The sequence below is a fragment of the Salvelinus fontinalis genome, chromosome 6 (genome assembly GCF_029448725.1).
Source record: "Salvelinus fontinalis isolate EN_2023a chromosome 6, ASM2944872v1, whole genome shotgun sequence".
Taxonomy (NCBI): domain Eukaryota; kingdom Metazoa; phylum Chordata; class Actinopteri; order Salmoniformes; family Salmonidae; genus Salvelinus; species Salvelinus fontinalis.
The window spans coordinates 70,041,153-70,053,432 of NC_074670.1; the positions used below are offsets into that span (position 1 = coordinate 70,041,153).

Genomic DNA, 12,280 nt, shown 5'->3' on the forward strand with positions numbered 1-12,280 from the left:
TTACTTCAGTACACTGCACTATTACTTCAATACACTGCACTATTACTTCAGTACACTGCACTATTACTTCAGTACAGTCAAGATGAGATACGATGCCAGTTTGATTGAATTCATCTCTCAGCATTTCTACATTAACAGCTTTTCATTTGACAGGATCTCAACTGTTGTTATCCTGAAGAATTGTTGTGTTTTGACCCTGTCCTCGCTCCATCCCTGATGTGTTCTGTACAATGTACTGTTCTCGGGTGGGTCTGCTACAGCCTTGATAACTCAAGTGGTATGTTATCTCCCCAACACAGCTGCACTAGGCGTAAGACAATAACTATTATACAATCTATATTTGATGGTAGTCTCCATCTTTAATGGTATGGATTAACAAATTACATTTGTAAAATGAAGCTGAAGCCCTTTGCTGTTCGACAAGATATATAAGTAATATACTGTATATCAAGCATTTAGAATGTCCAAACTCAAGATCAACCCTGCTCCACAGTATATTGCCTCTGTATATCGCCATAGGCTTAGACAAGCAGGTGGTGTAATCTAGCGATTCGTCAAGCTGTTTGACAAGTGGCTTGATTCTAGAAATACTGTAACATACTTCTTAATTTACGAAGGTTGTTGGGAAAACCCACTCATGTTTTAACCCCATTCCTGCCTTCTATCCCCATCCCACCACCAAGCACTCTGCCGCCTCATCTACTCGACCTCTAACCTCTAACCATCCACAAAACACTCTGCCGCGTTATCTACTCGACCTCTAACCTCTAACCCACCACCAAGCACTCTGCCGCCTCATCTACTCGACCTCTAACCTCTAACCCACCACCAAGCACTCTGCCGCCTCATCTACTCGACCTCTAACCTCTAACCCACCACCAAACACTCTGCCGCCTCATCTACTCGACCTCTAACCTCTAACCCACCACCAAGCACTCTGCCGCCTCATCTACTCAACCTCTAACCTTTAACCCACCACCAAACACTCTGCCGCGTTATCTACTCAACCTCTAACCTCTAACCCACCACCAAACACTCTGCCGCCTCATCTACTCAACCTCTAACCTTTAACCCACCACCAAGCACTCTGCCGAGTTATCTACTCGACCTCTAACCCACCACCAAGCACTCTGCCGCCTCATCTACTCGACCTCTAACCTCTAACCCACCACCAAGCACTCTGCCGCCTCATCTACTCAACCTCTAACCTCTAACCCACCACCAAGCACTCTGCCGCCTCATCTACTCGACCTCTAACCTCTAACCCACTACCAAACACTCTGCCGCGTTATCTACTCGACCTCTAACCTTTAACCCACCACCAAGCACTCTGCCGCCTCATCTACTCGACCTCTAACCTTTAACCCACCACCAAGCAGTCTGCCGCCTCATCTACTCGACCTCTAACCTCTAACCCACCACCAAGCACTCTGCCGCGTTATCTACTCGACCTCTAACCTTTAACCCACCACCAAACACTCTGCCGCGTTATCTACTCAACCTCTAACCTTTAACCCACCACCAAACACTCTGCCGCCCCATCTACTCGACCTCTAACCTTTAACCCACCACCAAACACTCTGCCGCGTTATCTACTCAACCTCTAACCTCTAACCCACCACCAAACACTCTGCCGCATTATCTACTCGACCTCTAACCTTTAACCCACCACCAAACACTCTGCCGCGTTATCTACTCAACCTCTAACCTCTAACCCACCACCAAAACACTCTGCCACGTTATCTACTTGACCTCTAACGTTTAACCCACCACCAAGCACTCTGCCGCCTCATCTACTCGACCTCTAACCTCTAACCCACCACCAAGCACTCTGCCGCGTTATCTACTCGACCTCTAACGTTTAACCCACCACCAAGCACTCTGCCGCGTTATCTACTCGACCTCTAACCCACCACCAAGCACTCTGCCGCCTCATCTACTCGACCTCTAACCTTTAACCCACCACCAAGCACTCTGCCGCCTCATCTACTCGACCTCTAACCTTTAACCCACCACCAAGCACTCTGCCGCGTTATCTACTCGACCTCTAACCCACCACCAAACACTCTGTCACCTCATCTACTCAACCTCTAGCCTTTAACCCACCACCAAACACTCTGCCGTGTTATCTTCTCAAACTGTAATCTCTAACCCACCACCAAGCAGTCTGCCGCCTCATCTACTCGACCTCTAACCTTTAACCCACCACCAAACACTCTGCCGCCTCATCTACTCGACCTCTAACCTTTAACCCACCACCAAACACTCTGCCGCGTTATCTAATCGACCTCTAACCTTTAACCCACCACCAAACACTCTGCCGCCTCATCTACTCGACCTCTAACCTTTAACCCACCACCAAACACTCTGCCGCGTTATCTACTCAACCTCTAACCTTTAACCCACCACCAAACACTCTGCCGCCTCATCTACTCGACCTCTAACCTTTAACCCACCACCAAACACTCTGCCGCGTTATCTACTCAACCTCTAACCTCTAACCCACCACCAAACACTCTGCCGCGTTATCTACTCGACCTCTAACCCACCACCAAGCACTCTGCCGCGTTATCTACTCGACCTCTAACCTTTAACCCACCACCAAACACTCTGCCGCGTTATCTACTCGACCTCTAACCCACCACCAAACACTCTGCCGCGTTATCTACTCGACCTCTAACCTTTAACCCACCACCAAACACTCTGCCGCGTTATCTACTCGACCTCTAACCTTTAACCCACCACCAAGCACTCTGCCGCCTCATCTACTCGACCTCTAACCTTTAACCCACCAACAAACACTCTGCCGCGTTATCTACTCGACCTCTAACCTTTAACCCACCACCAAACACTCTGCCGCCTCATCTACTCGACCTCTAACCTTTAACCCACCACCAAACACTCTGCCGCGTTATCTACTCAACCTCTAACCTTTAACCCACCACCAAACACTCTGCCGCCTCATCTACTCGACCTCTAACCTTTAACCCACCACCAAACACTCTGCCGCGTTATCTACTCAACCTCTAACCTCTAACCCACCACCAAACACTCTGCCGCGTTATCTACTCGACCTCTAACCTTTAACCCACCACCAAGCACTCTGCCGCCTCATCTACTCGACCTCTAACCTCTAACCCACCACCAAGCACTCTGCCGCGTTATCTACTTGACCTCTAACCTTTAACCCACCACCAAACACTCTGCCGCGTTATCTACTCGACCTCTAACCCACCACCAAGCACTCTGCCGCCTCATCTACTCGACCTCTAACCTTTAACCCACCACCAAGCACTCTGCCGCCTCATCTACTCGACCTCTAACCTTTAACCCACCACCAAGCACTCTGCCGCGTTATCTACTCGACCTCTAACCCACCACCAAACACTCTGTCACCTCATCTACTCAACCTCTAGCCTTTAACCCACCACCAAACACTCTGCCGTGTTATCTTCTCGAACCTCTAACCTCTAACCCACCACCAAAACACTCTGCCACGTTATCTACTTGACCTCTAACGTTTAACCCACCACCAAGCACTCTGCCGCCTCATCTACTCGACCTCTAACCTCTAACCCACCACCAAGCACTCTGCCGCGTTATCTACTCGACCTCTAACTTTTAACCCACCACCAAGCACTCTGCCGCCTCATCTACTCGACCTCTAACCTTTAACCCACCACCAAACACTCTGCCGCGTTATCTACTCGACCTCTAACCCACCACCAAGCACTCTGCCGCCTCATCTACTCGACCTCTAACCTTTAACCCACCACCAAGCACTCTGCCGCCTCATCTACTCGACCTCTAACCTTTAACCCACCACCAAGCACTCTGCCGCGTTATCTACTCGACTTCTAACCTTTAACCCACCACCAAACACTCTGCCGCGTTATCTACTCGACCTCTAACCTTTAACCCACCACCAAGCACTCTGCCGCCTCATCTACTCGACCTCTAACCTTTAACCCACCACCAAACACTCTGCCGCGTTATCTACTCGACCTCTAACCTTTAACCCACCACCAAACACTCTGCCGCCTCATCTACTCGACCTCTAACCTTTAACCCACCACCAAACACTCTGCTGCGTTATCTACTCAACCTCTAACCTTTAACCCACCACCAAACACTCTGCCGCCTCATCTACTCGACCTCTAACCTTTAACCCACCACCAAACACTCTGCCGCGTTATCTACTCAACCTCTAACCTCTAACCCACCACCAAACACTCTGCCGCGTTATCTACTCGACCTCTAACCTTTAACCCACCACCAAACACTCTGAAGCCTCATCTACTCGACCTCTAACCTCTAACCTACCACCAAGCACTCTGCCGCGTTATCTACTCGACCTCTAACCTTTAACCCACCACCAAACACTCTGCCGCGTTATCTACTCGACCTCTAACCCACCACCAAGCACTCTGCCGCCTCATCTACTCGACCTCTAACCTTTAACCCACCACCAAGCACTCTGCCGCCTCATCTACTCGACCTCTAACCTTTAACCCACCACCAAGCACTCTGCCGCGTTATCTACTCGACCTCTAACCCACCACCAAACACTCTGTCACCTCATCTACTCAACCTCTAGCCTTTAACCCACCACCAAACACTCTGCCGTGTTATCTTCTCGAACTGTAACCTCTAACCCACCACCAAGCACTCTGCCGCCTCATCTACTCAACCTCTAACCTCTAACCCACCACCAAACACTCTGCCGCGTTATCTATTCGACCTCTAACCTTTAACCCACCACCAAACACTCTGCCGCCTCATCTACTCGACCTCTAACCTTTAACCCACCACCAAACACTCTGTTGCTTCATCTACTCCACCTCTAACCCACCACCAAAAATTCTGCCGCCTCATCTACTCAACCTCTAACCTCTAACCTTTAACCCACCACCAAACACTCTGCCGCGTTATCTACTCGACCTCTAACCTTTAACCCACCACCAAACACTCTGCCGCCTCATCTACTCGACCTCTAACCTTTAACCCACCACCAAACACTCTGCCGCGTTATCTACTCGACCTCTAACCTCTAACCAACCACCAAGCACTCTGCCGCCTCATCTACTCGACCTCTAACCTCTAACCCAACACCAAACACTCTGCCGCGTTATCTACTCAACCTCTAACCTTTAACCCACCACCAAACACTCTGCCGCCTCATCTACTCGACCTCTAACCTCTAACCAAGCACTCTGTCGCCTCATCTTCTCGACCTCTAACCTTTAAACCACTACCAAGCACTCTGCCGCCTCATCTACTCGACCTCTAACCTTTAACCCACCACCAAACACTCTGCCGCGTTATCTACTCAACCTCTAACCTCTAACCCACCACCAAACACTCTGCCGCGTTATCTACTCGACCTCTAACGTTTAACCCACCACCAAACACTCTGCCGCGTTATCTACTCGACCTCTAACCTCTAACCCACCACCAAACACTCTGCCGCCTCATCTACTCGACCTCTAACCCACCACCAAACACTCTGCCGCCTCATCTACTCGACCTCTAACCTTTAACCCACCACCAAACACTCTGCCGCCTCATCTACTCGACCTCTAACCTCTAACCCACCACCAAACACTCTGCCGCGTTATCTACTCGACTTCTAACCTCTAACCATCCACCAAACACTCTGCCGCGTTATCTACTCAACCTCTAACCCACCACCAAGCACTCTGCCGCCTCATCTACTCGACCTCTAACCTTTAACCCACCACCAAGCACTCTGCCGCCTCATCTACTCGACCTCTAACCTCTAACCCACCACCAAACACTCTCCCGCCTCATCTACTCGACCTCTAACCTCTAACCCACCACCAAACACTCTGCCGCGTTATCTACTCGACCTCTAACCTTTAACCCACCACCAAGCACTCTGCCGCCTCATCTACTCGACCTCTAACCTTTAACCCACCACCAAGCACTCTGCCGCCTCATCTACTCGACCTCTAACCTCTAACCCACCACCAAACACTCTGCCGCCTCATCTACTCGACCTCTAACCTTTAACCCACCACCAAGCACTCTGCCGCCTCATCTACTCGACCTCTAACCTTTAACCCACCACCAAGCACTCTGCCGCGTTATCTACTCGACCTCTAACCTTTAACCCACCACCAAACACTCTGCCGCCTCATCTACTCAACCTCTAACCTCTAACCCACCACCAAACACTCTGCCGCGTTATCTACTCGACCTCTAACCTTTAACCCACCACCAAACACTCTGTCGCCTCATCTACTCGACCTCTAAACTCTAACCCATCACCAAGCACTCTGCCGCCTCATCTACTCAACCTCTAACCTTTAACCCACCACCAAACACTCTGCCGCGTTATCTACTCGACCTCTAACCTTTAACCCACCACCAAGCACTCTGTCGCGTTATCTACTCGACCTCTAACCTTTAACCCACCACCAAACACTCTGCCGCGTTATCTACTCGACCTCTAACCTTTAACCCACCACCAAACACTCTGCCGCGTTATCTACTCGAACTCTAACCTTTAACCCACCACCAAACACTCTGCCGCGTTATCTACTCGACCTCTAACCTCTAACCCACCACCAAACACTCTGCCGCCTCATCTATTCGACCTCTAACCCACCATCAAACACTCTGCCGCGTTATCTACTCGACCTCTAACCTTTAACCCACCACCAAGCACTCTGCCGCGTTATCTACTCGACCTCTAACCCACCAACAGGGTATATTATTATATACTCTACATGAACACATAAACATTCATGTCTGACTCTACCTGGGATGTGAAAGGATTCAGAGGTTTGAGAGAGAGAGAGAGAGAGAGGTGCTATAGATATGGATGTGGTAGTTGAGTTCGCTGAGCTAGTTGGTGGTCTTCTTTCTATGCTAGAGTCAATTATCAGGTAAGGAAGGAGTAAGAGAAACTCTACATTGAGTTTTGACACTCGACAACTAAGCACATTTGTATGAAGTGAATAGAACAGTGATAGTTCTCCATTTCCATAGTGGAAACATTGAAAGGACATGAGCATCTACAGACAGACAGGTAGACTTCCAAATCTGAAGCATCTCTCCATGATATCTGCTCTCTCCCTCTAAGAGGTCCTGTCCTCTATGTGGTTAAACCTGACTCAAGTATGGCCAGCAAGCATTTCTGTCCATTGAGATATATAAGTAATATACTGTATATCAAGCATTTAGAATGTCTAAACTCAAGATCAACCCAGCTCCATAGTATATTCACTCCATATATTGCCATAGGCTTAGCCAAGCAGGTGGTGTAATCTAGCGCTTCAACATTCATAATCAGAACCACTGTACAGACGACTTACCTACCTGTCCATATACTCTTTCAAATGCTAACCCAGTTATCATTATTAAAATGTAGCTCCAACATTTTCATAATCACTCTGTACAGTCTATAAATACATATTTATATACCTGTCCATAATATACAGTACTATTTCCTAACCCAGGAAAACTGACCCAGTTATGATTGTATCTATTATCGTTCTAAAGAAACCCTGTTAACCTGGCCGTGTTAAAACTGAACGAGCAAGGCCTGTTGGACAAACTGAAAAACAAATGGTGGTACGACAAGGGCGAGTGTGGCAGCGGGGGCGGGGACTCCAAGGTCAGAACCCTGTTTCAACCAACCACGCTGATCCACCAGGGGGGTAACCGGCCAATCACAAAGCTGCTCAGACACTCTGGATGGCAACACTTCCTGACAACTCTGTATGGTGGGTGAAGGGTGGGGGAGGGATTAAAACACAAGAGAGACACATGATATTTTATCTCTTCCTAGCCATGGATAGGTCTATAGCCCCGACTTCAACACAAAAGGTAACAAGTGCATCAACTCTGTGTGTAGGGGCCAACTTAAAACTACAGAGTGACATCATGCTCTCTCTCTAGCCAAGATAACCTACTCTAGTCCTTCTGGGAGGAGGGTGTCTGGAATTGGCACAGTTTGTATTTTGCCCTGTTCTCAGGACTAAGAAAGGATAGCATGCATTCATGCGTAGGATCCTTATCAAGCTGATACACTGAAGACTTCAAACACACAAGGAACAGAATTGGGGTTTTTTGTATCTCTGTCCCCAAGCACCTCCTACTAACTAGACACTCCTACAGCTTTTAAAGGGGAATAGAATCTGCAATCAGAATCTTTTCTGACGTGTTGTGTTCCGTAACAGAGGGTTCACAGCTGGTGTGCCGGTTACCCAAAGTGATACAGTAATACACATCTACTACAGTACAGTAGGGAGAGATGGAGTATTAACACATATCACTTTGACTCTGATGTACATGTATGTTCCTAATGATCTTCCTGTTTACTTTATGTATTTGCCTGTGAGTGAACGTGTGTGTGAGGTTTCCAACTTCTAACCAGTGACACAGCTAAATTGCAGTAAACCTTGATGCGTAGATGTGTTATATGATTGGACATGTTCTGAATGACTGACATAAGATAACATATGTTATGCTATGTTATTTATGTTATGGTCCTGCCTGTCCTGGGTGTGGCGTACATGCAGGATCCCGGTAAACCTAGCCGTGTTGAAGCTCAATGAGCAGGCCGTCTTAGACAAACTAAAGAACAAATGGTGGTACGATAAAGGAGAGTGTGGCAGCAACGACTCCGGACGCAAGGTCAGTCACACACTATAACTCAGTCCTTATACGCCCCAAACACACCCGCATAAAACCCCTGATCCTAGACCAGTCCTTATACACCAAACACTCCTCATATCCTCCTCAAAACTCCTGATCCTAGACCAGTCCTTAAACCCCAAACACTCCTCACATCCTTGTCAAAACCCCTGATCCTAGACTGTCCTTATACACCAAACACTCCTCACATCCTCCTCAGAATCCCTGATCCTAGACCAGTCTGAAACTACAGAAGCCCTGTAAAGTCTGTTCCCAGACCAGCCCTGATATCTCAAACTATTGCTCTCTCTCTCTCTCTCTCTCTCTCAGTTCACTACTTAGACATGCCACTGGTTCTCATTAGTATAGTGACTGAGATTGGTGGACTCAAAATCCATTTCTCTCTCTCTCTCTCTCTGGGAGCCAATCACTGTTCTCTCTCTCTCCCTACACTGATGTTCTCTCCTTAATGAGGCCAAGGAGTGAATTAACTACTAACCTTGATGGTTGAGGTGAAACAGTGGGGTTTACGGTCGTTAAATCAAATGACGGTGTAAATATGCTAGAGGTCATATGTTGTGATACCCAAGAACATATGCTGCCTGCTCCTTGTTAAAGAACATCAGCCACATACAGGGCCTTGCAAAAGTATTCACCCTCCTTGGCCTTTGTCCTATTTTGTTGCATTTTCAACCTGTAATTTAAATGGATTTTTATTTGTATTTCATGTAATGGACATACACAAAATAGTCCAAATTGGTGAAGTGAAATGAAAAAAATATATATATAAATTCTAAAAAAGAAAATGAATGGAAAAGTGGTGTGTGCATATGTAATTCACCCCCTTTGCTATGAAGCCCCTAAATAAGATCTGGTGCAACCAATTACCTTCACAAGTCACATAATTAGTTAAATAAAGTCCACCTATGTGCAATCTAAGTGTCACATGATCTGTCACATGATCTCAGTATATATACACCTGATCTGAAAGGCCCCAGAGTCTGCAACACCACTAAGCAAGGGGAACCACCAAGCAAGCGGCACTATAAAGACCAAGGAGATCTCCAAACAGGTCAGGGACAAAGTTGTGGAGAAATACAGATCAGGGTTAGGTGATTTTAAAAAATCCCCTTTTCCCCAAAAAAAATCATACGGAGCACTATTAAATCCATTATTAAAAAATTGAAAAAATATGGCACCACAACAAACCTGCCAAGAGAGGGCTGCCCACCAAAACTCACGGACCAGGCAAGGAGTGCATTAATCAGAGAGGCAACAAAGAGACCAACGATAACCCTGAAGGAGCTGCAAAGCTCCACAGCGGAGATTGGAGTATCTGTCCATAGGACCACTTTAAGCCGTACACTCCACAGAGCTGGGCTTTACGGAAGAGTGGGCAGTAAAAAATAAGCAAACATATTTGGTGTTCACCAAAAGGCATTTGGGATACTTCCCAAACATATGGAAGAAGGTACTCTGGTCAGATGAGACTAAAATTTAGGTTTTTGGCCATCAAGGAAAACGCTATGTCTGACTCAAACCCAACACCTCTCATCACCCCGAGAATCTCATCCCCACAGTGAAGCATGGTGGTGGAAGCATCATGCTGTGGGGATGTTTTTCATCAGCAGGGACTGGAAAACTGATCAGGATTGAAGGAATGATGGATGACGCTAAATACAGGGAAATTCTTGAGGGAAACCTGTTTCAGTCTTCCAGAGATTTGAGACCAGGTCAGAGGTTCACCTTCCAGCAGGACAATAACCCTAAGCATACTGCTAAAGCAACATTCGAGTGGTTTAAGGGGAAACATTTAAATGTCTTGGAATGGCCTAGTCAAAGCCCAGACCTCAATCCAATTAAGAATCTGTGGTATGACTTAAAGATTGCTGTACATCAGTGGAACACATCCAACTTGAAGGAGCTGGAGCAGATTTGCCTTGAAGATTGGGCAAAAATCCCTGTGGCTAGATGTGCCAAGTTTACCCCAAGAGACTTGCAGCTGTAATTGCTGCAAAAGGTGACTCCACAAAGTATTGACTCTGGGGGGGTGAATAGTTTTGTACGCTCAAGTTTGATATTTTTTTGTCTTATTTCTTGTTTGTTTCACAATAAAAAATATTTTGCATCTTCAAAGTTGTAGGTATGTTGTGTAAATCAAATGATACAACCCCCCCAAAAAATCCATTTGAATTCCAGTTTGTAAGGCAACAAAATAGGAAAAATGCCAAGGGGGGTGAATACCTTCGCACGCCACTGTACGCAGTACCTCTAAACAATACAAGCAGGCATGTGTGTTCTTTGAAGAGAGCATAACATTCACTTTTTATTTCCCTCGACTCATCTGTGAGTGTGTTTTGCAGTGATGTAAAGCTAATGTATGATGGTGATCGTGTTGATATAGCCAAGGTAATACAGGAGGGAAATAACAGGCATCCCTCATGTAAGAGAGGCAGTGCTACATCATACATCATCGTACAATGCACTCTGCTGATTTAGTCAATATAAACCCAAGGGAATAGAAACATACAGAGAAATATCTATCTAAATATCTATAGCTGTTGTCAACAGAGTGGTCTCTGAAAGCAGACAGGCAGAGATCACATAGCTGTTGTCAACAGGGTGGTCTCTGAAAGCAGACAGGCAGAGAACACATAGCTGTTGTCAACAAAGTGGTCTCTGAAAGCAGGCAGGCAGAGAACACATAGCTGTTGTCAACAGAGTGGTCTCTGAAAGCAGACAGGCAGAGAACACATAGCTGTTGTCAACAGAGTGGTCTCTGAAAGCAGAGAGGCAGAGAACACATAGCTGTTGTCAACAGAGTGGTCTCTGAAAGCAGAGGCAGAGAACACATAGCTGTTGTCAACAGAGTGGTCTCTGAAAGCAGGCAGGCAGAGAACACATAGCTGTTGTCAACAAAGTGGTCTCTGAAAGCAGGCAGGCAGAGAACACATAGCTGTTGTCAACAGAGTGGTCTCTGAAAGCAGAGGCAGAGAAGAAAACAAAGAACAGAGCCCCAAGGACCTAGAATCTACATAAACCACGATGGGACTGAGTTTTGTTTGAAATGGCAAGCTAATTATTTATACAGTGCACTTAGGATGCCATTTTGGGTGCAGCCTGCATATCAGTGTGGAGAGAGAGAGAGAGAGAGAGAGAGAGAGAGAGAGAGAGAGAGAGAGTGGGATTTCGATTTGACAGACGGACCCTGTGAAAGGCTCAGACCACTTTTAACCCCTGACACCTGTCTCCTAACATGACCCGGCCCTGAAACACCCCAAAACGTCTTCTCCACACCAGCCTGCCTGGTCTGGCTCTATCCTCTCCAGTGTGAGTGCAACCCCTGAGCCTCGTGAGCCTGCCAGATCCTGCAAGCAGACATAATTGATTAAGCTTGCGAGCCTAGCAACCCCATACACCCAACATAACCCTAAACCCTAAATCAGGGAGTTTGATAATGATCCGATTGTCTTGACCTGCATGGTTTCTCACCGCTGAGAATGAAGCAATGACCTCAACCCTCCTCAACCCACAACCCCAGAATGATAACCAGAGTTTAACTGTTAGAAATAGAGAATAAATATACTTTAATGTTCTAGATGGATATATCCTGTAG

At 47.0% G+C, this 12,280-nt stretch overlaps 1 protein-coding gene across 7 annotated transcripts in view; it reads left to right on the forward strand.

The window, feature by feature from the left end:
• The window catches only part of LOC129858394 (glutamate receptor 1-like), a 186,670-nt gene that overhangs the window by 167,831 nt on the left and 6,559 nt on the right, over window positions 1-12,280 (forward strand). For 3 of the 7 annotated variants that reach the window (XM_055927576.1, XM_055927577.1, XM_055927580.1), the window contains exon 14: window positions 8,550-8,664. The exons of 1 other annotated variant lie outside the window; for it this stretch is intronic. In XM_055927576.1, the coding sequence (XP_055783551.1) occupies window positions 8,550-8,664 (115 nt within the window). Of the gene's footprint in view, window positions 1-7,527; window positions 7,643-8,549; window positions 8,665-12,280 lie in introns of all 7 variants that reach the window. 3 more of the 7 variants (XM_055927579.1, XM_055927581.1, XM_055927575.1) reach the window with 1 other exon arrangement.